We start from the raw sequence: 26,211 nt of genomic DNA, 5'->3' as shown, positions 1-26,211 counted from the left end.
TTATTATTTAATTTGTTTTCTGTGTGTTGCCTCTCCAGCTCTCTGATGATCCTCCAGGTCTTTGGTGGTTTCTGTTAAATCTTTGCTCGCTGGTTTTTTCATGGGATCCAAACTGTTGCTGGAGAGGTTTCGTCTCTTTGAACCAGAGCCTGAGACGAAGCTCTTCCTCCTCCTCTCATGATGTCACAGACTCCTGCCTCCTAAAGCCGGCACCGAGCAGGAGGTGGAGGTGGGGGGGTGGTGACTGAGTCTTTCGCTGTGCGGGGCTTCACGCTGCAGAGCTGCGCTGAGAGCTGAGACGAAGCAGCAGCAGAGGACGAACTACTGGAGGTGGAAAAAAAAAATTCTAAATCTAAATAGAAACGAGTAAAAGAAAATCTGATGGAGCTGGTGGACTGTGACGCGAAAGGAAAGTGCAAGAGGAAGAGGAGGAGGAGGTGCAAAGGTTAGTCCAGAAGCTGTGGTCACTTTACTACCACATATTAATTTATAACTCTGTTCTGTTTTGCTTTATGTTGCTGTTGTTGTTGTTGTGTTTCGGAGGCAGAAAAATCATTCAGAACGACTTGTGCAACACTTTTTCTACCAAATTACGTTCATCTGGGATTAAATCTGTGAGCAAATCAAAACCATTTGCTTCTTGTGTTTGGATAGAAACCCTGAAAAAAAATGAAACCCATTTTCCCTCTTGATTACGAGAAGAAAAAGAAAGTAAAGATTTGGTCCAAATAATTTATCCTACTGGGACCTGAGTTGTAGTTTAGTATGCATTTTAAATTTATAACAAGTATAAAAACTAAGCATCGTCTTTGAACAGGAAGTAGTTTTTGGTAAAAAAAAATTTTAAAAAAATGTTTGCAAATAATTAATTCTCAGTGTCCTAAATTGAGTTCTTGCTAATTAGCGAAATTATAGCTCGTTATTGTCGGTTGAATTTGCCTGTGATATTAAACTAGAAAAGTTAATAAGCATAAAAAAAGAAGTTTAAACTGTAAAATTTGATGAGGTTTTGTAACTTGTTCGTTTTTAACACGTTATCGACTGTAGAATGAATCATGTTTTTAGACCAACTAGTATAAAAGTTTAAATGAAGCAAAGAAAAAATAAGTGGCTGCCACAAACCTGAAACTTAATGTCCACATATGAGGATGCGGACAGGTCGTAGGACAGAGGACAGGTCAGTGGGCAGACGTTGTCGCTTTGACAGGATAGCGACAAAAGTGCTAAAGACAAAAGTGGACAAGATACAAAACCTTGTCACATTCTACGGTTGAAACTTGTTTATTTATGATTATTACAGCTACAGCGTCGCTAATTAGCAAGTGTTAATTATCACTGTTTGCTAAACAATAATTGCAAACAATGAAAACCCCACATCCTCAAACGAGCACTTGCTAATTAGCGGCGTTCGCTAAGTCCGTGCGCTTTCTTTACCTTACAGAGTGCCTCCAACATGGCCACCTCTTGATTGATGATGCACAGTGAAAACCTCTATAATTTGTTACACACTGGTGACTTTATTGTATTATACAGTGAAATAATCCATGTAAAAAGCTCAGGTCTCAGGAGGTTAAAACTTTATTTTCCCTGTTTATATAAATAACTCAAATTTAAATCGATCATGCTGACTTACATTCATCTTTTTTTTTGTTGTTGTTTTTGGTTCCATTTAGTTTTTTAAACGCAAACATTCAGACACAGCAAAAAAAAGATAGTTCAACATTTTGAATAATTAAAGCTCAGCTAGCGTCCACCAAAGGTTGAAGGGGTTATATGAGGAGTCTATTAATATTATGACTCTTTTATTTCAGATTAACTGTGTCTTGGGAAAACGTCATTGTGATTTATGTGATATTGTGATAGTATTTTTGTTTTGTGTGGGAGGCAGAAATATCCTTTTCATCATTTGTTTAACATTTTTCTACTAAAATATATCTAATTATCTAAATCTAAATATATCAGGGGTTTACCAACATGTTTGGAAAAGAAAACTTTTTCCTCTTCATTGCAAGAGAAGAGAAGCAGAATTTGGTCATGAACTGACGTTGTCTTGCAAGTCTTTGCCAGCGGAAGTCACAAAATAAGGTGTGCGACTTTTAGCAGCAAGCATTTGTGAATTACGGGTGAATTAAGATGTAATTGAGAGGAAAGATCATCCTTCTGGACAACATCTCCTGTTCTTCTGACATGTTTCCTGGCTGGATTTGTATCACTGGTTTGTTCCTTTGCGTCTTGATTTCCACCTTGTGTTGGTGCAAAGTGAAACTTTGATAGTTTGGTTAAGAGCAACCAAATATATTGGGTCTAAAACTGAGTGAAGAACTCATGTTTTTTTGTCCGACACCTGAGTTAGAGGATATTTATTCAGATCAACCTGCACAGACCAATCTGCTTCACGCTCCATGACCAGAAATTCACCAGAAAGTGTGAAAGGTTTTGGTTTGGTTCTGTCTTTTCTGGCTCAAACGTGCTCTCTTCAAAAGAATATCCCTTGTTCTTTAGGTGTAGGTGGACCACTGTGACCTGGATGACTGAGAATAATCACACACAGAACCATTATGATTCATTCCACAGCGAGGATGTTGTTTCTGTGCCAAGTTTTACGGCGACCCATCCGGTAGTTTTAGGAAATGAAAATACAGAGGATCAGCGAAGTCATTAGGATATATGGTCTGATGCAATCTGTTGATGTTTAAATATTTATGGAGTAGGACTTCATGAGAGAATATAAAGATTTATATATTTAGATATTTCAAATACGAGCAGATCAGAGGCTCAGCTGGTGGTGACTGCTGCGTATGCTACACGTTGTTTTCTGTATGTATGCGCATACATGTAACATCTCATCACCATACCGGCTCTTGTAATCATAATTACAGTCGTCTGGGCAACAGGTCAGCCTTTTAGGATTAAGCTGTCATTGTTCTCTGCATGTTAATCCTCTGTAAATGCCGCAGATTACTCCTTGATGGCTCTGGTATTAAGTCCAATGGTTATTCAAAGTGCGCTAAGCATGTTCCACTTTCATTAATGACCTTTTTTTTGTGTGTGTGTGCATCACTGAGTGAAATCACGTCTTCTTTGTAAAATAAATGCTTCCAGAAAGTCATTACTCAACGCAGACCCCCCTTCCCCTCCTCTTCAAATCCGACTGTTGTGGGCTAATGCTTCATGGTACCCAACAATGAGCTGCACATTTGAACGCCAGCTGGCATTTTTAGAAACAGAAGGTGACATCTTTTTCAGTCTCCGTTTACAATGGAGCTCTGTGAACGCACGGCAGGAGGGAAGATCGCGTCATGTGACAGCTGAGCTCTTGAGTAATTCAACAGTGTTGACGAGAAAACAAGTTTTTTGAGGCAGCAGGAAGGCTGAACCCACAAAACAGCGAAGAAGATCCTCAGACCTTCATGGAAGCTGTTCTTTCTTCATGGAATGTATTCAGTGGACACATTTTGGTACAGAAGAGGAAATAAGCATTAAAACACTTTTAGACCATTAGCATTGTTGCTAACGGTAGCTGTCTCGCCTCCATGTTAACGCTAGACTCCACTAATGCAAGTTTTTAATATTTTTCCATGGGTATGGAGCCCAGCATGGCTATTTCGTGTCTAACCCAGTTTAGCATTAGTCACGTAGACAGTTAGGAAAAATGGTAGACCCCCTCTGATTGGTGGTCAGCAAACCAATAACAAACCATCATTAATGATCAAATAAAGTTTATGAGTTAGCTCTTAATTTTTCATTTTTTTTGTTCTAACTTTTTAGCCTCCCAGCTAAGAGTACCTCTTCCTAGCTTTTTAGCCTCCCAGCTAATAGTAGCCTTTCCTATCTTTTTAGAGTTCCAGTTAATAGTAGCTCTTCCTAGCCCACCAGCTAACAGCGGCCTTTCCTAGCTTTTTAGCCTCTCAGCTAGCTCTTCATAGACCTCCAGCTAATACTAGGCTTTCCTAACCTCCCAGCTTAGCTCTTCCTAGCCTCCAAACTAGTAATAGTTCTTCCTAGCCTCCCAGTTAACAATAGTTCTTCCTAGCCTCCCAGCTTAGCTCCTCCTAGCCTCACAGCTAATAGTAGTTCTTCCTATCCTCCAAGTTTAGCTCCTCCTAGTCTCCCAGCTAATAGTGATTCTTCCTAGCCTCCCAGCTAACAGTAGTTCTTCCGAGCCTCCCAGCTTATCTCCTCCTAGCCTCCCAGCTAATAGTAGTTCCTCCTATCCTCCCAGCTTAGCTCCTCCTAGCCTCACAGCTAACAGAAGTTCTTCCTAGCCTCACAGCTAACAGTAGTTCTTCCTAGCCTTCCAGCTAATAGTAGTTCTTCCTAGACTATAATAGGCCTGATCAGAAGGCTCTCCAATTTCTAAAGCCCTGACTTTTAGGACATGACCAGAAGCTGACAGAATACTGCAGATACCAACCAAAGTGTTTTGGTTACCTTGTCCAGAGACACAACTTTCAAGCTGTGGGTCCTCAGAGACCCTGTCCACTGTCCCAGTGTGACACATTTTGAAAAAACTTGTGTTTATAAAGATAAACTTCGCTGCAAGCAGGGTTCGAACCTGCGCGGGGAAACCCCATTGGATTTCAAATCCAACGCCTTAACCACTCGGCCATCGCAGCTGCTCACGTGCTTTTGCTTCTCTCTACAGACCCAACTAAAACCAAATTTCTTGTTCTTCCTGTTCTCCCAGCCGTTAGCAGCCTTCCCTAGCCTTTTAGCCTCCCAGTTAATAGTAGCTCTTCCCAGCCTCCCAGCTAATAGCAGCTTTTTGTCCTATCATGTCCTGTCCCACACGTTGTACCTAACACCAAATTTATAAAATCTCAGGTTAACTGTATAAAAAAGAGATTTCCTGTTTCCTTTTGATTGAAGATTCCAGACTACTGCCCCCTGCTGCTATCAAAAACTATTTCCTCTCAGGTGCAGAACGTTTGGATCATCGGGTTGTTGGCTGTAGTCTTTGTGGTGTGTTCGCCTCTTTGGATTCATTGGCACATCATTTAGATTTAACTGAAAATCAGCTTAATATGAGCTTATTTATCACCAAGCAGACTGAGCACATAATGAAATTACTTTGCTAATAAGGATTGTTCTTTGCATACAGATGCCTACATCAAGCTGTGGTATGAGCTTTTTCATTATATAAAAAAAATAAAATAAAACAAAACGTCCACTTGTCTTCATAAAATTCCCCTTCTGTTGTCTTTTTTTCAGTCAAACCGACAAACTGTCAGTCGTTGGCTGTAACGTCTGGTTGGAGAAATGATTTGATTGTCCTGCTTTCAGCCCGGATTACGACTCTATCCACATGGAACAAACAGCTGGTGTCGGCGGCGTTGGTTTTTCTCACGGCACGTCAGAGGCATTTGGACGTTGTCTGTATACTGGAGGCTTTTTGGATAAGCGAGCTCCGTCGTGCATTCAAACTTAGTGGGGCATGTCAGTGCGCAATTTCACTGATGGATTCTGCCATCGCCACACATCTCTGGAGCCCCGGCTTCATGGAGACATTAGCAATATGGTTTGTGCGCCCATTTAACTTAATTGCGGGGACGTTCGGCGGGGTAAAGCGTGGCACTAACTCTGTAAGGGTTTAGGACTCCCGTTTCCTCTGCAGTTCAGACAAGAAGTGTTGCTACTGGTTTACATTAAATTTGTTGGAGCTGAATCCGGAAGTTCAAGTGATTTCTATGAAAATACTTGGTAGCATGCCTTGGTCGCCCAGCTTTTGTCTGTGTCCATGCACTATTTGTAGCTGCATGTTGCATGCTTGTTTTTCTTTTTTGTATGTTTTTGTCCAGTTATGGTATTATGTTAATTTTATTTTATTTTTTATTTATATTCACCTGCCAATGGGATACAAGAGGGCAATTAGCCATATGGTTATAATCTCTCATATTTCCGTGGATATGTTCATTAATATCAATCCAAAGACATCCAAAATTATTTGACTAATCAGAAGGCTCTTCAATTTGTGAATCCCTGCTCTTCATAGCCTCCTTCCTAGCATCCCAGCTAATGGTAGCTCTTACAAGCCTCCCAGCAAATGGTAGTTTTTCCTTGCTTCCCAAGTAATGGTAGCTCTTCCTAGACCTCCAGCAAAGAGTAGCTTTTCTTAGCCTCCTACCTAACAGTAGCACTTCCTAGCCTCCCAGGTAATAGTAGCTCTTCCTAGACCTCCAGGTAATAATAGTTCTTCCTAGCCTCCCAGATAATAGTAGTTCTTCCTAGCCTTCCAGCTAATGGTAGTTCTTCCTAGCCTCCCGGATAATAATAGTTTTTTCCTAGCCTCCCAGCTTAGGCTTAGGTCTTCATAGACTAATGACTAATTGCAGTTCTTTCTAGCCTCCCAGCTAATACTAGCGTTCCAGGACTCCCTGCTAATAGTAGCTCCTCCTAGCATCAAAGAGGCCTGATTGGTCTGATCAGAAGGCTCTTCAGTTTCAATTTCTAAAGCCCAGACTTTTAGGACATGACCAGATGCTGACAGAATACTGCAGATAACAAGAGACAGAGACACAACTTTCAAACTGTGGGTCCTCAGAGATCCTGTCCACTGTCCCAGTCCGACACATTTTGAAAAACATGTCTTATAAGGATAAAGCTCGCTGCAAGCAGGGTTCGAACTTGCGCGGGGAAACCCCATTGGATTTCAAGTCCAACGCCTTAACCACTCGGCCATCGTAGCTGCTTTCTTTCTTCTTTTTCTCTCTACCAATACCAAATTTCTCAACGCTCAGGTTTACATTTAAACCCGCAGAATCAAGCAATCCTGTTTAATGAAATAAAAAGTCCTATGGAAGATATTCTCCTGAAATCCAAACCAAAAATTACATCTACAGGCTTTTAGGCTCACATATTGGTCTCTTTTGTCTCATATAGACCTTTGTTGTGGTTAACGATTTGTAGTTCATGTCTAATCAAAATTAAAAGTAACAGAATGAGTTCGGAGCTAAATGAAAGCTAATCTTTCAAGCAGATAAAGCGACAACGAAGCAGCAGGCAGGGCATTAAAAGTTGAAGCGAGGCCGTCGTGAGCAGTCAACAGCCTGCCATAGATTATCACTGTCACTGTTATTATCTCCCGTTGCTGTTTCATTGCACATCACCATATGTTTCAGGCAATCATTTCATCACTCATTTGCAAATAATGACCTCGCTGCCTGTTTGATTTGAAGGCAGATGTTTAGGTTTTGAGTGTGACTTGATGCACTAAACTAAATTTAGACCTGAGGTAAAACCACAGACTGCCGCTGTTATAAATTAGATAATACGTGTCATTTATTGCAATGTAATGAATTCTAATTTACTGCAACATATTAGAGCTTAGAGATGGCATGTTTTAGCTGGATGCCTGTAGACCATACACAGTATAACAAGTCCTAAAAATCGGAGGGAAAGCAAGTAGAGCTCCCCCTGGTGTGAAGTATAGGTCATAAGCTCCACCCACTCCATGTTAGAGGGCAGGAATTGGGGCCAAACTAAAACACTAAAATACAAATTATGTTTTTTTTTCTTCTTCCAGGGATGGTTTCTGTCATTTTAGGTAGTTGAAATAATACTGATTCATATTCAAGTGTCATTTTAGTTATTTGACACTATAGAAACAGGATGTGAGATCACCAAACATTATAGAAGCGGTTCCATAGTGATAAAAATAAACCATAAACCATGTATCAACTCTTAAAACTATTTAAGAAATGTGAAGGCCATTGTTTTCAGAAAATCAGTGAATTGAGTGGGGTGATACGTCGTCGCAAGAAGCTGAATAAAAAAAAGGACGATGACTTGTTATTTTTTTTTTTATTTCAAAAATGTTGCTAAAGAAGTCTTTAATATTCAGTGACAGGAAGAGCAGGTCCTCATGACTTGCAGACGTTAATAATGCAGCTGCACAAAGTTCAATTTGATGATGTCATGACACAGTGCTGGTATTGTTGTAAAAGACACACATATGACTCCAACGCTGTGAGCAGGGTTTGAACCTGCGCGGGGAAACCCCATTGGATTTCAAGTCCAACGCCTTAACCACTCGGCCATCACAGCCTTGGGAGCCTTGCTGAGTCACTGAGTTGTTGTTGAAACATCTTTATCTCTCTGCATGATGCTTGATCTGCGCTTTAGCATCACATCTGAGACCGGGAACTCTTGGTCCTTTTGCCTCCCACGTACCTTCTACTTCATCTTCTGTCATTTCTGTTGAAGTGCAAAGAAAAGATTTCAGGAAAAGCAGTGTCCGCTCACCATAGTTGGACATTCAGCTATCACAGCTCAACCGGTTAAGTCTGAAAATAGTGCTTAATAAGAATGAGCAGGCAGCAAAATTTTGCGAGAGAATACATTCACATCTTGAGTATTGATGTTTCCATATGCATGCAGATAAACCTCCATAACAGAATGGCTGTTTGATTTCAGAGTGGGACAGTGTTGAGCCACCTGTAGGGGTTTAGGTGCCACGGCTAATCGTTGACAAACCAATGAGTGTGCAGTGAGTTGTACAAAGAGTTTTGTCAGACTTTAAACACCGTGAGCAGAGTTCAAACTTATGCAGGGAGACCCCATAGGATTTCAAGTCCAACGCCTCAACCACTTGGCCAGCACTGCTGTGGAAGAGTAATATCTTGAGTGTGAAAAAAAGAGTCACTTTGAGACTTTGAGAAACTTTTATTACCTTGTATATCTTGGGGATATATTAGGGGTCTCCTTGTTGGAGCAGTTTCCAGACTGGTGCAAATGTATTTCAAGTCCTTCCACACCTCAGTCACTCTGTGGGTCTACGTAGGAGTAAAAATAATGTGTTAAACGAACCAAAACACTTTTTAGATTTTAGATTTTAGACACTGTTGATGATTTGTTTAAAACTCAACTTACCTCAGTATTCTGCAGGGACACGCCATCCCATTTGTTTGTGCCCAAGTACACCTCCAGGCTTTGTAAGTGCTATTTAACCAATAAAGGTGATGGAGCACCGCGATAGGTTGGGATGAATTGGACCACAGAGTGAAGGCCAATGAATGTTCAACACCTCTGGGAGCTCCTTCACCCATTTCCAGGTAAAAACTTCATGAAGCAGATGGAGAGATGTCATCAAAGCTAGTTGTTTAACACCAGAGGAAGTTTCCCCGACGCCAGAGCAGTAGATTTAGTTGTAGTTTTCCCAGACAAGTTTTGAGGCTACACCAGAATGTAAAAGATGTAAACAACAATACAGGCGGTCGTCGAATGAGAAGCGAATACAAAAAGTTTCCGCATTCCTTTGCCCTTGAGGAAAGACAGTCCACAGTACAAGTAAATGAAGCCACTTGCCATTAATTATGCTCAGCAAATGAGATTATCCACAGCTGTCAGACCGCACGCACACACCGGACAGTGAGCGGGTGCTTCTCTCTCCCCCCCTGCTGCCATGCCTAATTTCATTATTCTATTAAATAAGGTTCATTAGCAGCGGCTGGATGGAGAAACTCTGCTTCTAAGGTTTGATAAATACCTTCTTCTCAGTTCAGCCCCAAGTAAGTGTAACCATCGTAAATAAATGCCCACTGGCTGCAAATTCAAACAATGTGACAAAATACAAATTGTAAACTAATGCTATGTTTATTACAATTAATAGTTACTTTCAGACCTCTAAATTCATAAGGTATCTGTAGGCCACTTTGGGTCCAGTGGGTTGAGGGGAGGGTCCTCTGTGGATCACCCCACAGATACTTGATCAGTTTGGGATCTAGTGGATTTGGAGGCCAGGTCAACACCTTGTGCCGTGTTTTTTTGGTTGTTCCTGAAGCTTTTTCTATCAAAGACTTTGCTAGAGAAGTCTTTAACATTCAGAAAAGGGAAGCACAGTCCTACTTGCAGACGTTAATGCATAATACCACTGCACAGATCAGTTTGCTGATCATACGAGACACAGTTGACATTGTTGTTACGTTTAAATTAATATTTGACTGTTAGAGACTTTAAACGCTGTGAGCAGGGTTCAAACTCTACATGGGGAAACCTCATTGGATTTCTCTATAACTCTAGTGCATATTGCTTTATTTGAACTCTTGCATCACATGTAATTGTTTCCAGATGCATGGACATGAAGCTCTTAAAACTCACAACAGAGCCTTGAGTCATTTGTTGATTTCACAGTGTTGAGCCACAACGGCTAATTGCTGAGCACCTACAAACCAATGAGTGTGCAATTGTGAGTTGTAGAAAAAGACTTCAAACGCTGTGAGTAGGGTTTGAACCTACGCGGGGAAACCCCATTGGATTTCAAATCCAACGCCTTAACCACTCGGCCATCACAGCTGTGAAAGAACAAGTCTCTGTGGATTGTCCGACAGATACCTGTTTAGTTTGGGATGGAGTGAATTTGGAGGCCAGGTTAACACCCTGTGCTGTTCTTCATCTGTTTTTTGTTTTTTTTTAGTTGTTTCGTAAGTGTTTTTGTGTCTGTGTCTGCATCCTGCTGTGCATGGCTACTGCCATCAAGGAGTGTCATTGCTATCAGGTGGGGGTGTCTGGTCTGGTCTAGGTGGGTGGAACATGTCTAAGGAACATCCACATGAATCAATACCAAGTCTGAAAGTTTCCTAGCAGAACACCGAACTGTTATATATAAATATCTTGTCAAGTCACAACCTGGTTAGCCTTCACTTAAAGTCCAAAATCAACACAAATGCCTGTGAGTTAATGAAATGCTACGTTAGCATCGAGTGTGGGAAGACGATGGGATTAGACAACAAAGCACAAACAATTATTACGTTTGTCTTTTTTTCTTTTTGTTTGGTCCCTACAATAAATGGCCCCATTAGCTGTTGATGATGATGCAGCTCATTAAAACACCTCCACCTGTCTTCAGAAGCTCGGGCCTCACATCATTACGTTTGCATCTCATCTCGCGGCCCTCGTTCATATCAGCCCAACACTTAATGGCATAGCACGCCTAATATAACGGCAAGGCACAAGGTTAATGCAGAATAGTTTAGTCTGCGCTCTTCACTATTCTGAAGACTTTTAGTTTGCACTGAGGATCCCGACAGATTCACTGGACACCATCACCGGTCATTAAATAAATGAGCAGGAAGTTAGAAAATTCAGAATACAGAATCATTTATGTATTTTTAGCCATTCACTGCTTTAAAAATTGGTGAAACTGAAATTAGAGTTGTTGTACTTAAGACATTTCATTCAAGTTGCTTCTAACTAACTGGTAGGGAGTTTTTTGTTTGTTTTGAACATCCGACTAGATGCTAGGAATTGATCAACTATTTTTTAAAGTCGACTTACATGTGGTGAAAGTGAAGTCAGCGTTGACTAGTTGATGACATCAGACATAAAAACACAGTGGAAATGAATGCTTTGCAACAATGAACGCTACAGAGGCTTTTCTTCAAGTTTTCTGAAGCTTGAACACGGGGCTACTCTCAGCCTTTGCCCACGCCGACCTCACAAACACCATCAGTTGGACTCTTCTAATATGCAACTCTCACAAACTCAGCTCTAAAAAAACTTCGGTCTCCCGCATGGTGCATTCACTGACATCAAGAACAAAAGAACATACTCTACAACCACAGCAACAATGTCAACTAATAAACAGAGCAGAACGTAAACACATGAGCCTATCAATACTGCAGATATGTATAGCCTATAGAAATCAGCACCATCAAAATTGTTGTAAGGTTGGATACTGTTGGAAAAAAACTAAATGCAGTGTTTCTCTGAAGAAGCCTTCTCTGTGTACTGAAACTAAAGGTCTAATAACTTTATCAAATAGTTGATGTGCAGCCTCCTTCTCTCTGTTATCATGGCAAGTTTGGTGAGGTTGTTAACTGACTCCTGACCAGAGGATTTGGACCATTTGGATCACAAATTCAACAACTCCTATTAGATGCTCAATCACTGATATAGACGGTGCAGTTTACATTAACCTGGGTTGTATCGTCCTTTTAGTTTTTCTGACCCATAATTGGCCAGAAAGTCTGGATTCAAAGTGTGAATGAGACGTGGAACTCTTTGGGGACTCCAACCACGTTAATCTGAATGACATCCTAATTCAGGGGAGCACCTGGTTGTAAACAGACCCTAGTCATGTGACTTTCAGGTGGGCACCACCCACAGATGTTCCATAGGAAAATAAAAACCTCATCCAGTTTATTTAGATCTGAAGAAGCTGCCTGGATGAAACATCTTTTTCTGTTTTAGATATGACTAAGACTCTTAACCAGTATGTCTCTTATAATAATGGTGATCTCTTGTACTCTATATGATTTATTTATAATATTTTATAAAGAACACAGTAACCAGAGCAGTTTGTACACCTCTGTGTGGCGCACACTTTACCACTACCAAGCTATTCTGAGCAAAAAGCTGAAGGGTGTCGGATGAATTTAACAGGAATGAATGGGGTCACTGGTTCTGGGCGCTGGCGGGGATCAGCAGGTGATCTATTAGAGCAGTCAGGCTCTGCAGGGCGTTTCCTGAAGACAAATTCCAAAATCAAAAGGATGTGGAAGATAAATTGATCTGGAGAAAAGAGGGTGAAAAAAGGAGCACGATTTTAAGAATTAGAAGTTTTTAGAACAAACTTTGTGCAATAGGATGTCTAACATGAACATGATGTAAAGTTTGCAAGCTGGAGATGAGTTGGTCTACACCATGTTCTTTTGTTAAATGAAATAAAAAAATATATGTGTTTGTTTCTGAGTTAGTGATGTTACGCTTCTAATAATTGAAGTCACTCATATTATGTCCGTTATGTCCGTTACCCTAAATTAAAGCTTTAAACTGATCATTTCCACCAGTTTTCTCCAGTAATGTCTCTCTTATCGTTTCCCACTTTATTCTGAGAAGCTACAAAGTAGATTTCCTGAATGTTTTTCCTTTAAATGTTTTTGACAGAAATCCTTGAACCAAGCCTTATTTCAAAATCCCAACAAATCTGGAGAGGAGTGGTTTGACCAAGAATAAAAAGTTGAAAAAAAAGCAATCACACTAAGAGCATTGGTTTTCATGAAACCTTCAAACCCCTCACCCAATCTTTGGAGATCTAATGAAAGGTGATTGTGGTCGCTCCAGAAAACAGGCGTGACTAGGTTAATAAGACAAAGCTTCCCATTCACTTTAAACCCCTTGACGCGTCTTGTCTGAAAGCCTCAGTTCCTTATCACTGACGCCTTTCAATTACCCCGGCTGCCTCTTAGCCACCCCTCTGTTTGTTTGTTTTGTTCTTTTGGTGGGAACTCTAATGGCCTCCTTGGCCTCATGCATTACATTTGGACTATCTCCACAGATGTGCTTAGCGCTATTCACTTCATCATGTCTATGGTTGGAAATACAAAGACATGGGCTTGGCTTAAAGGTGTGAAAATGCTCAAGGATTTCATGAGTTTTTTTATGCTGTTTTTTCAGGACGGAGCGACACAGGTTCAACCCTCATTGGGCCCATAAAACCCTGGGATGCTGGAGCATCGTCAGCCGAGGATGCAGACAATTCAAGTAAATATTTTTCCAACCATGTTTTCTTTCTTTTTTTTCTTTTTTTTTAAAACTCCTTTAACACATTTAAATAGATTGTTAGCCATGGTCTTGGTTGGACATTAATAAATGGATGAGCCCATTTCACAGTGATCGTTGACTTAACAAAGATGAATAGTTAGTTTAACGTGTCCATAAAATATAGAAGGATAGAAGAAGAAGAGTAAATTCAAAATTCAAGCGTCCACTAGCGTGTACACAAACATACACAGACATCAACATACCATCATTAATATAACAGCAAAATCCACGAGTGGAAGACTGGTAATATATTTAAGACTGTATCAAACAAGCATGTCTGTGTAAAAGAGCTGAAACAAAAAGGATCATTGATGGCACGGATGTCAAACATATGAGCCAACGGAGGGTCCAATCTGACCGGACGGTTGAGTTTGCAAATTGCAAAAATTACAAAAAAATGTCAATGTAATTGTCACTAAGATTTGGGCTGTTTCAGTCAAAGCTGCAGACATAACACCACACTGAGACCCAAACACTAAACAGTAGGTCTGTGCAATGTGCTGAATTAACACTTAATTTCTTTAAGAAATTTTAGGTTGTTCATGATATATTTTGTAAAAGGAAAGTCGTTGTTGTTTATAGGTTATTATGCTGTTATGTTACTAATACGGCCCAAATTGAGATAAAGTTGGACTGCATATGGCCCCTGAACTCAAATGAGTTTGACCCCATGAGCTACAATATAGACCAGCAGTGATTCCCAAAGTGCAATGGTGTCTTTGCAATAACTGCTAAACCGTTTTTATACAGTTGTTCCAAAGTCTGGTCTAGTCAAAAACTAAAAATGTCAGTCTAGCCACCAGGTTAGGATTATTTCTTAGTTGTTGTTAGTTTTCATTCTTGGTGTCTCCCTTGTTGGTGTTAATATCAGTCGTATGTTGTGAGAAGATCTCTGCTTGGCACCTGCTAGTTTAGCAGTTTAGCAAACAATCACCTCCATCACATGTCTCAACTCCTAAATCTTACAGAAACCTTTCACTTATGAAAATGTGGACATGCAAGGAGGTGTAGGATTACAGGATTTTATGTCTAAATATCTGTAAAACTAAAACCCTTTCCTTTAAACCTCAGGTATTGCTAGCATGCTAATGAGAATAGTACAGTGTCACTGGACTGCTAGCATGCCTATAAACTTTGCTACTGCAATTAAAACAAGCTCTTGTTCTTGCATAAATCCTTTATGTTAATTTTCTCAATCCCCATCATGTCTTTGTTCTCTACAGGTACTAGCAGTTTGGAAGTGAAAGAAAATCAGGACAATCATCTTCAAAAGTACCACCCATCGACCTTTTTCACAACTTTCCCCAGACACGGACCAAGAAGAGCCCTGAAGAGGAAGCAGCCGCTGGTCGACGGTAAAGAACGAGCGCTCTACCAAAGTCACTTGACTTGCAAAAGAGCAGCCTGGGCTGTGACTCAGAAGAACGCCCTGGTGCAGCTGAATGAGTTACGACCAGGTCTCCAGTACGAGATCATGTCAAAGACTGGCCCGCTCCATGCTCCGGTGTTCTCTGTAGGCGTGGAAGTGAACGGCATCCACTTCGAGGGCCGAGGGCCGACAAAAAAACAGGCTAAGATGAGGGCCGCAGAGCTGGCTCTCCAGTCATTCATCCAGTTCCCAAACGCCTCACAGGCTCATGCCGCCATGCGGAGTTTCCCCAGCGCCCCCAAAGATTTTACCGCCGATAAACTCGACATCTCGGACACATTCCTCAAAGAATGCGTCGAAAACTTTGATCTCCTGCACTGCAGCACGGCGAGAAAGGAGGTCTTCTCCAGCATTTACAATCACAAACGACTCGTTCGACTCATGTTGGACTTCAAGGATCCCAGAAGACGAGCCGGCAGCACCTCACTTCTGGAGCGCCTGAGTCCTGTGGCGTTGCTCAATGAGCTCCGGCCGGGGCTCAGGTACATGTGTCTGACGGAGCGAGTTCATGGCAGGCCGACGAGGAGTTTTGTTATGGTGGTGAGGCTGGAGGGGAGGGTCTTTGAAGGGTGTGGTCACAGTAAAAGACTGGCCAAGGTCCATGCCGCTACGGCCGCCCTTCAGTCTCTTTACAACGTAAGTCTGGGACCAGAGAGGAAGGTGATGGGCCTCCAGGGCGGCAGGGCCAAAAATCAGCTACCTCAGGTGAGTACTCTTGTATCAAACTAACCCTACTCTGTATATGGAGTTTTAAACGTCACTTACACTTAAAACCGAGATTTGAAACTATGTGTTGTAAGATTAAAGTGTCTTTGTAGTTTGAACTGTTGCTTTTTGTCTTAGAATACATTTTTTCTTTGCCATTGTCACCTTGATCTGGAGTTTATAGTCTCTTTGTTGTGTTAAGCATCAGAATTGTTATTGAGAGCTGGATGGTGTATTGCACGGCTTCTGTTTGCATCTGAATGACTTCATTACGTCTCAAAGCCACAAAGAATTCTCCCCTGCGTCTTTTGCTGTCATAATTTTATGAATAGAAAGTAGATTTGAGGCCTTGGGTTGACTCTGGGGAGCTGAAGGAGGAGACTGAGAAAGAACTTCTAATGCACATTTGAAAAAAGGATAAGGGAGAAAGACATGTCCATACTTTATTAAACACAAATGATCCTGAATCACAATCAGGACCCTCTCCAGCTACAACCACCAACTGGCTGCAGCTATAGGTCGAGGCTGCCGGGGATTTTCCATGATGCAATGAGCACCTATCCTCCAATTCTTCTCTCCATGTACATATGCATTTGTGTGCTACTACAGTATAGCATGTAATTAGTTACATGTCTCTATCTGGTTGGCCTCGAGCAGATGGTTGCTCCCTTTTAAGCTCCTTGTGGTTTCTTCTTGTTTCTTTGCCGCTGTTGCCTTAGGGTTAGCTCTGGAGTGTCTATAATTTGAATTGTTATTATGGTCTGGGAGCTGGATGGTGTCCCGCACGGCCTTCTGCTGCATCTGAACAACTTCATTACATCTCAAACACACCATGTATTGCCACCTGCGTCTTTTTTTTTTTTTTTTCTTTCAAATTTTAAGAATACAAGAGAATTGGGGTTAACTCTGGGAGCTCAGGGAGAGACTGAGAAAGAACTTCTAATGCACAATTGAAATGTGAGTCAAATATGAAAAGGATAACAGAGAAAGACAAACATGTCCATACTTCATTAAACAAAGAGGGGATCAGGTGACCTGAACCACCACCAGGCCACTGTCCTGTGAAACCAGCTACAACCACCAACTAGTCACTGCTCCAGGTCTTAACATGGTTCAGTGAACACCTGTCCTCTAATTTATTCTTTCTCTGTATCCATACATTCATGTGCTACTATAGCATGTTAGCATTAGTTACATGTCTCTACCCAGTTGGCCTCAAGCCGATAGGTCCTCCCCAAGCGGCAACCTCGTACAAAAAAAAAAAAATGCAGTTCATCAAGTGGCCACTTGAGGCTCCAAAAGGAAACAAAAAGCCCAATTTTACATCATTATTAAACATGTTTACAGCCTGGTACAAAAAATGTTTTTTGGTGTAATTAGTTTACTTTGTTTATATTTTATTAAAGTTTAAAATTCTGCATAATTAAGGGTGTTCCTGCTTTTGAGTAACAGGTGGTAGCCTGAGCTAACAGGTAGCAAAGAGTGTTGTGGGCGGGTCCCAACGTCCGACACGACCCCAAATGTCCTTATTGGAAGTATCCGAGTGTGGGCGGAGTAAAGCTCATCCAAAATGGCGAATGCAGTCTCCGCCCACTTTAGGCTTCTTTTTTGATGTTCTGAATCCAACGGGTGACGTCACAATGGGTTTGTCCATAGTATAAACAGTCAATGGTCCCACATCAAGGTTTCTTCTCGTTATATGGGAGCTGTTTCTAGCTTAGTGCTAGCTCTGGAGGCTACAGGCTTCAGGAATCCACAGACAATTTGAATTGTTGTCTACATAAAATTAAATTTAATTAGATGTAAAAGAGCAAAACGGGAAACAAACTGACCTCAAGCGCAGCAATTACTAAAAGAAAAGTACTTTGTTTTGATTGCTCTTATTTTTATGAGTGTTAAATTGTGATTGTCATACATATATACAGTAGCCCTCATATGGCATATGTAGCATGCACGTTGCAGAAAAGATGTTCAATCAGCATTTTAGAGGATTAGAGCGGTGACTCATCACCACCGGTTCACTTTGTGCCCTTCACACCTTAAAGACAAATTTAAGTGGTAGCTCTGAATTTGCACCTCATCTCTCATTTAGCCTCGACTAAACAGTCTGGATAAATGGCTTCTGAGGTGCTGACCAAATGGAGTGTGCCGCGCATCAGCACGGCCATCGTCGTGTCCTGAGGCCCGAGATCTGGATGGTGTCCTGCACGCTCGTCTGCAGCATCTTAACAGCTTCATTATGTCCCAGAGCCGCGGAGAATTGTCCTCGGCGTCTTTCGCTGTCGCGCTTTATGAATACAAGAGGATTTGTCGCTAGGAGAGGTGGGTGGGGGGATTGAACCGTGGGTCAAATATGCAAAGGATGATGGAGAAAGACAGACATGTCCTCGGTTTATTAAACCCCCGCAGGGAGGATTGATTTGATGAGAGAAATCCACCGACATTCAGATGCAACAGAGACAGAAAACAGGGATTTACGAAAACATTTTTCAGGCTGCAGGCTGATACGGCAAAAACCTAAGTGAACAATTTCCAGGAGCTTGGAAAATTATTATTATTTTTTTTTTTTAAGTCATCATTTAGCATCAACCCCTCGCCTCCTTCCCTTCAATAAGAGCTGTCTGTCAGGCGGCGTGACGCATTAATGAACATTATTACAGCACATTAGAGACGAAGGAGGAGCGGCAGCAGACCAAGGAGATAGAGGTGGAGCGGGAAGGCGGTGTGAAGAGCATAATAATCCCACAGATAATTGTTTAACACAGTCATTACACACGACCTTGTGCCACCGTCACCCAGAAAACGTGGAGTGGGTGAAAAAAAAAAGCTCAGTGGAAGAAGAGGTATTTTTAAGGTATTAAAAAGGTTCACATATTTTGAACATGCTTGAAGATGAATTTAGCACCAATCAGAAGCCACTTTGTGACTTTGAACATTTCAGGATTTTTAATACTTTTTAAAACTACTACAAGAACATTGTGCATATACACCGATCAGCCAAAACATTAGAACCACCGACAGGAGAAGGAAATACCATTTAAATCATCTTGAGACAATTCAGTGTTCTGCTGGGAAACGTTTGGTCCTGGGATTCATTTATGTGACATGTAGCACCCACCTAGACCAGACTGTGGAGACCCAGGAAGAGAGAGCTGTTTGGAGGAATGTATTGGTAAAAACAAAGTTAGTTACACCCTTGAGACGTCACAAAGGTCTTCCAGACAAAAGCACAACTTCCCAGTGTGCAGCCACACTTTGAATGTTGTCAATAGAGCAAACAGCTGTGAGTTACGGTAAATCAAAACCCGCGTGCTTTAACGCATCACAAGCGACACGTTCAGGCTTTGACGGGTTAAAAGTCATAAGTTAAGTAAGTTGAGGAGAGCTGAAGAAGTTGGTCGAGTATATTGGAGAGGAAATGCTGCATTTTTGATAAAAAACAAACAAACAAACAAACAAAACAAACCCAGCTACTGAAAGTAACTAATAACATAACTTTTAACCTAGCTTAGTTACTTTTAAAATAAATAGTCAGTACAGTTGCTTTTTAAAGGAGTAATCAGTTATCTGATTACTTTTTTCAAGGTAACTGTGGTAACACTACATATATGTAGAGGGAGAAACTGCTCCTATCCCATCCTGACATCTGTCATGACAGTGGCAGCCGTCATAATGAGACATGACAAACAGGAGTGGGACATCTCTTCTTCCACAGACTGAGCCGGTGTACAGGGAGAAAACTCTCAGACTGTCTATTTTTATTATTATTATTATTTTATTTTGCAGTCCGTCTTTGTGGTCCAGGTGAATGTGTGTTTTCACGAGTCACAGTGTCGGTCTCGGGTTTAAATGTAGCTTCAACATGAAGCAGCACAAAGTTTCTCCAACCAACTTTGCAGGGAAACTGTGGGAGCATTAACAACATTCATGAGAACAAAACTGAAGCACAGAGGTGATGTCACAGCACAGTAAAATAAATCCAACAAAGATCAAATGGTCACGTGGACCAAAGCTGAAGAAGAACCCGTTCCTGAGTCACTTCGTTCTGGACTTGAAGCCTCTATTAGCAACTAGCTAGCTACTTCCTGTTTACAACCAAATTACACCACGGACCACTAGGGGTCTAAATAATGTTCATGACAAAGAAAGAAAGAGAGAAAGAGAAGGACAGAGTAAGAAAAGATGGAGTTCCTGGTGCATCCTCAACTCTTCCTCTTCTTTCTTGCAGTTCTTCTCAGAGTCCGTTTATCAGCTGGTGAGAGAAAAATACTGGGAGCTGACGGACGGACGTTCCTCACGTCACAAGGTCCTGGCCGGGATCGTCATGACCAGAGGTGAAGTACACGACGGAGGGATTCATTCCCGTCAAATACGAAAAATTCAGTTATAGGGCGGTTTTTGAAGCTCAGTGTGGCGTCTACAGGTGTCGCCATCTTGGCAGGGCCACCTAACTCACTTTTGGACATAAAAAGCCTTTAAACCTACACTTTTTTTGGTCTTTTGGCTTAATCTGTGTTTAGCTTTTGTGTTCTGGAGGTAAACGTTGTCCTTGCAAACTGTTATTCTCTACATTTCTCGGGCAGTTTAGAATTCAGATATAGGGTGGTTTTTGAAGCTCAGTGTAGTTTCTATGGGGATCACTATCTTGCAGGGCCACCTAATTCAAGAATAATCTAAGAGGTGGAGCGTGAGTGGAGCTGAGGCTAAAGATAGCTACTTAAATACTTACTACTGATAATACTAGTGACATCTTCCAAGTGATCTCCTTTTATTTGGTCGAGGTTACAGGGTGTTTGAGCTTCATCTAACGTTACTTGATCCAGTTTGGACGGATTCTGCCCACATTTACGATTAAAACAGGGTTTAATGAGAGGTTTTCATGTCCATTTCAGGCATAAAATGCATCATTTTCAGTTGAGAATTCAGATATAGGGCAGTTTTTGAAGCTTAGCAACTGACTCCATCTACTTCCCAGCTATAAACCTGTGAGGATGACCATTAAAACCATTAATTAAGCATAGATTTGATTTTTTTTTCCCTCCTCTCCCTCCAGGATTTGACCTCCGATCAGCCCAGGTCGTGTCTCTGGCCACGGGGACCAAGTGTCTGGACTCGGACAACGTGAGCGACCGGGGCTGTACACTAGGAGACTGCCACGCCGAGGTCGTCAGCCGGAGGGCGCTGGTTCGGTTCCTGTACAGTCAGCTGGAGCTGCTGCTCTGGTACAGACCATAGGCCAAATTAAATGATGGATTCAACCTCAAAAACAGGAGTTTATTAACTTTAAGAGGATTGAGTTTAGTTTGTCAACAGCGTCTGTCATTAATTTGTCGATTTTTCAGATGTATTTTGCTGTTAAGAGTTGGGTTTTTGGATTTCTGCAAGATTTTGCTCTTGAAAATGATCATTTGTCATTGTTCGTTATGTTGAATATTATCTAAATAACCAATTACTTTAGCTTTAAATGTTATTTTTATTACTTTATCTCTCATTTAAGGAAGCAACATATATTTATAAATATTGCTTCCATTTTTTTTCCATTTCCCCCCACAATCTTCCAGCATGCTAGCATGCAAGCTAGGCTAACAATTAGCTAAAGCTTGGGGGTATTTTTCTGTCCTTAAAGTGTCATTTGCCAAATTATAATTCTTTGATTTGATGACATGCTGAAGTGTCTGTGTCGGTGCATTCGGTGTCATTGTGTTTCTTTCCTCTCTGAAGTAAACCGGCGGACGACGGAGAACGATCCATCTTCGTGCCAAACAGATCCTGCGGCAGCAGCAGCTTCCGGCTGCAGGACGACGTCCTCTTCCACATGTACGTCAGCTCGTCGCCGTGTGGAGACGCTCGACTCAACTGTCCCTACGAGACCACAGCAGCAGCATGTGAGACAAACACAGAGGCCTCGGTTCAGACCATGTGAACACAATTAGGACGTATATGAGGGATCTGATCTCAGACCGAATGTGTACGAGACACATCTGACATCGTCTGAGACACATTTGATCTTTGTCACCTGGCTCTGTGGCGCAATGGATAGCGCATTGGACTTCTAGTCAAAGACTTGAGATGTCATTCAAAGGTTGTGGGTTCGAGTCCCACCAGAGTCGAGCTTTGGATGGGTAATTTTAATGAAGTTGAAATCCAAAGCTGGAAAAGGAAAAACCATCATAAATGATGTCTGTTCATTAGTAATCACACAATAATCTCTCCTTTAACTAAATGATAATTAAAAAAATAACAAAAGTAAAGAATTCAGGGTTCGGTTATGGAGTTTTGTTTCTAAAATAATTAATTTATGGATCACCTCCCTCATGTATGACTCCAGTTCAGACATTTCTAAACTTTAAATGTGTAATTTTGTCGAGTTTTTGGTTCAAATTTCCCATTGAAATGTTGTTTTTGTGAATTTCTGCCTTTTATTTGGTCGAGGTTACAGGGTGTTTGAGCTTCATCTAATGTTACTTGATCCAGTTTGGACGGATTCTGCTACAACTAAAACTAGGTTTAACGAGAGGTTTTAGTCTCTATTTCAGACATAAAAAGCCTTTAAACATACACTTTTGTGGGTATTTTCGCTTAATCTGTGTGATCTTTAACCAGTAATACAGAATAAAAACAAAGTATTGAACAATAACAGTTAATAATTGATAATTTCCAGAGTTTCTGTCTCTGTTCTCCTATTAGATCCCAGCCGGAGGTTTCGATGTCACCTCAGGATGAAGGTGAACGGGGGCGAGGGAACCCTCCCCGTCCCGACTCAGAGAACCAATCAGAAACGTCCTGGAGCGAGGCCGAGCGAACGTCCCGCCAGCATGTCCTGCACCGACAAAATGTCAAAGTGAGGCCGGACAGGTGTGAACAGGTCCACGGGAGGTGGATGTGAGGGTGGATGACTCACGTCTGTCGGGGTTTCCTTCCTGCAGGTGGAGCGTGGTGGGTCTCCAGGGGGCTCTCCTGTCTCACCTGGTGGAGCCCGTCTACCTGCACAGCCTGACGGTGGGAACGCTCAGCCACACGGGTCACCTGACCAGAGCCATGACTCGCCGGCTCGCGCCCGTCCAGCACCTGCCCCCCCCCTACCGGCGGCGGCCGCTGCTGCTCGGCTGTACGTCGACTTTTTAGGTTCAATTTCTGTCTTTAATCACGTGTCTTTGGCTCCGGTTCAGACGCTTTTAAGCTTCAAATTTGTCGTTTTGTCGGGTTTTTCGACATATTTTTGTCTCATTTTACCATTTTAGTGTCAATTTATTGTGTTTCTGGTTAAAGTTTCCAAGTGAAACCTTTATTGTGTCAAGTTATCTTAGTTTGATTATGGTTAAGTGCATATTTTTGTCTCCATTCAAGAAATAATATAATACTAACATGACAAAATTACACAGTTAGTGAACTACAACCAAAACTAGGTAATAGTAATAATAGGAGGGTATTTTGTTATTGTCTTCGTTTCAGACAGAGGAAGCTTTTAAAAGTGTACGTTTGTGCAGCTTTTGGCTAAATCTTTGTCTTTTGGAGCAAATTTTGGCCTTGAAAATTCTTTAAAAAATTTTTTTGTTGTCTTGTTCAAAATATGGACTATTTCGTAAAATTTCAAGGTTTTTTATGTTAATTAAGAATCATTTGTCTGGATTCAGCTCCAAATTACATAATTAGTGAAAAAGACAGGAAAAAAAAATAAAAATTTGGGGCTATTTTTGAGTGGATTTTGTCTTTATTGACATGTTTTTGTCCCACTTTAATAACTATTTTACCATTTAAGTGTCATGTTGTTTAATTTCCAGTTAAAATTTCCGAGTGGAACTTTTATTTTGTCTAGTTTTAAGGCTAATTTTGCACTAAATATGAACCATTTTGTCAAATTTCCAGGTTGTTAGTGAAAAATAATAGATCTTAAAATATTTTTGGGGTATGTTTGAGTGGATTTTTCTCCTAGTTTAATAGCTAATTGGTTAAAATTTCCAAGTGGAACTTTTATTTTATCTAGATTTAAGGCTAATTTTGCCCTAAATATGAACCATTTTGTCAGATTTCCAGGTTGTTTTCTCTTCATTAACAGTTTTTTTGATTTCATTTGTCTGAATTTGGCCCCAAATGACATAATTAGTGAAAAAGACAGGGGAAAAAAAGATTTTTGAGTGGATTTTGTCTTTAATGACATGTTTTTGTCCCACTTTAATAACTATTTTACCATTTAAGTGTCATGTTGTTTAGTTTCCAGTTAAAATTTCCAAGTGGAACTTTTATTTTGTCTAGTTTTAAGGCTAATTTTGCCCTAAATATGAACCATTTTGTCAGATTTCCAGGTTGTATTCTCCTCATTAACAGTTTTTTTTTATTTCATTTGTCTGAATTTGGCCCCAAATGACATAATTAGTGAAAAAGCTCATTGTGGACACTGACATGTGATAACATGGACAGGTCTGAGCAGCAGGGAGGTCCGGCCGGCTGGGAAGGCGCCCGGCGTCAGCGTGAACTGGAGCCGTGGCGACGGAGGCCTGGAGGAGGTCAGCACGTCCACGGGGAGGAGGACGGACTGTGGGAGGACGGACTGTGGGAGGACGGACTGTGGGACGCCGTCCCGGCTCTGCAGACGCTCCATGTTCAGCATGTGGCTGAGGCTGCAGCAGCAGGTGAGTCAGGAAACCAGGAGGAGACTCGCTGCTTCCCGTTTCCTCCTAGTAAAATACACCTGGACTACTTTAAAGGCTGATTGTGCCTTTAATGTGAACCATTTAGTGACACCTCCAGGTTGTTTTAGCGTAAGAAAGGATTTTTGTCCATTTTTTGTCCTAAATGCCACATTTTCTTTTCCATTAAAAAGACATTTTGTTTGATTTTCTGGTTAAAGTTTCTAAGTGAAGCTTTTATTTTGTCTAGTTTTAAGGCTAATGTTGCCAAATGACAATTGTTTTGTCAGGTTTTCAGGTTGTTTCAGTTTTATTAAATGTTTATTTGCCTGGATTCTGCCCAGAATTACATTATCAGTGAAAAATCAACTAAAACTAGATACTTTGTCTATTATCCGATGACCTTTGTCTCAGTTTTAGAAGTGTTTTACCATTGAAGTGTTGCTTTAGTTTAGTTTTTGCTTAAAATATCCAAGTGAATTTCTTTCCATTTTGTCAAATTTCCTGGTGTTTTGGCTTCGTCTCATGTTATTTAATCTAGTTTAGTGGGATTCCGCCCAGAATTACATTATCAGTGCAAAATATGGCTGAAAAATACATTTTAAAGGATTTTATGGGCTATTTTTGTGTGGATTTTGTTTTAATGACATATTTTCTTTAAGTTTCAGAACTATTTTACCATTAAAGTGTCATTTTGATGTTTTTTTATTTGGTCAAAACTTTTAGGCTAATTTTGCCCTAAATATGAAATATTTATCATATTTTATCTGATCTGGTTTCTCTCCACATTGATGAATATGTCGTGTTAAATGAAGGACACCTGTCCTTCTGAACGTGTTGACACTACCCTCTGGTGACAAATATTATTAAAACTGATAAACACCGTAATCTTTAACTATAAGAAAACTCAATTCAAAGCTGAAAATTTTTTTTTTCCATCATAGGTTCATCCGTTATTCTGTGTAGTACATAAAAGCACATTTACTGACACTGAAATTGCTAAATTAAGAGTATTTTGCACTGATTATTGCGATGGATGTGCCAGACAAGGCGTTTTCTTAAAATACCATCCTCACCTTCACGTGTAATTATCGAGCAACAAAACTACAAACATGTCCATTTTCTGGACGGTTTCATAGACTCATAGACTGACATGTGTGACCGATGCTTCTTTCGACATGCCTCTTCCTGCTCGACCTTTATGAAACTTCTGCTAACGTTGTTAGTCACACCTGGACTCTTCCCGCATTGACGAGTCAAAATGTCTCCTGTCCATTTTTCACGGGACAGGTGTCATTTTTTTCCCCTCGGGGGCTGATTGACGAGTTATTTTTAGCCTGAAGTACAAATGTCGTTCACACTGTGAGAAAAGTACGATGTCTCCAGACGTGTCCTCAAACAGTCGTGTATTTCTGTCCTTCTTCCCCCAGTTGAACGTTTTGGGCGCGGACTCCACCACAGGGACGTACTCGGGTTTCAAGATGGCGGCCGGGCGCTACCAGAGGGCGATGCAGCAGTTCAGCGCCGCTCTGCAGGGTCGAGGTCTAGGAACGTGGCTCAGGAACCCTCCAAAGAACTGAGCGACGGTGGCTGAACATGAAGGGCTAGAGTCGAGCTCGTGTCTTTCTCGTTTTTTGTTTTTATTTAATGTCGTGCAAATTGGGAAATTTCAGTTTCATCCGTCTCATATGAGACACCGGGTCAGTAGAGACGCTGGACAGACGAGGACATTTAGGCAAAAACTGGAGTAGAATTCTGAGCCTGAACTATTTATTAGCTTTAGTCGTCAAAAAAGTTCTAACTAATGCTAACTTAGCAGGCTAGCTAACACTCATGTAACTGTAATCTCTCAGCTAGATGATTGGAGAACCTTCAAAAATATTTTCTACAAGTTGAGCTAGTAGTGTGGAC

The 26,211-nt window shown here is 41.1% G+C and overlaps 1 protein-coding gene and 5 non-coding genes across 6 annotated transcripts; 2 read left to right on the top strand and 4 right to left on the bottom strand.

The window, feature by feature from the left end:
• Positions 1–257: 257 nt before the first annotated feature.
• On the top strand, positions 258–26,195 carry LOC125010909 (double-stranded RNA-specific editase B2-like). Its single transcript, XM_047589851.1, has 10 exons — positions 258–445; positions 13,393–13,479; positions 14,763–15,673; positions 19,902–20,007; positions 20,727–20,895; positions 21,395–21,558; positions 22,361–22,514; positions 22,600–22,781; positions 24,092–24,303; positions 25,731–26,195. The coding sequence occupies exons 1-10, from the start codon at positions 382–384 to the stop codon at positions 25,878–25,880; spliced, it is 2,199 nt and encodes a 732-aa protein (XP_047445807.1). The 5' UTR covers positions 258–381; the 3' UTR covers positions 25,881–26,195.
• On the bottom strand, positions 4,535–4,616 carry trnas-uga. Its single transcript has one exon. It is a non-coding gene; the product is annotated as a tRNA-Ser (tRNA).
• Positions 6,604–6,685, bottom strand: trnas-uga. Its single transcript has one exon. It is a non-coding gene; the product is annotated as a tRNA-Ser (tRNA).
• trnas-uga lies at positions 7,962–8,043 on the bottom strand. Its single transcript has one exon. It is a non-coding gene; the product is annotated as a tRNA-Ser (tRNA).
• trnas-uga lies at positions 10,209–10,290 on the bottom strand. Its single transcript has one exon. It is a non-coding gene; the product is annotated as a tRNA-Ser (tRNA).
• trnar-ucu lies at positions 21,692–21,783 on the top strand. Its single transcript is given in 2 exon segments — positions 21,692–21,728; positions 21,748–21,783. It is a non-coding gene; the product is annotated as a tRNA-Arg (tRNA).
• Positions 26,196–26,211: the final 16 nt, after the last annotated feature.

This window comes from Mugil cephalus, chromosome 7 (assembly GCF_022458985.1).
Source record: "Mugil cephalus isolate CIBA_MC_2020 chromosome 7, CIBA_Mcephalus_1.1, whole genome shotgun sequence".
Taxonomy (NCBI): domain Eukaryota; kingdom Metazoa; phylum Chordata; class Actinopteri; order Mugiliformes; family Mugilidae; genus Mugil; species Mugil cephalus.
Note: the sequence above shows the minus strand (reverse complement) of the source record. Positions and strands in the feature narration are given on the sequence as shown.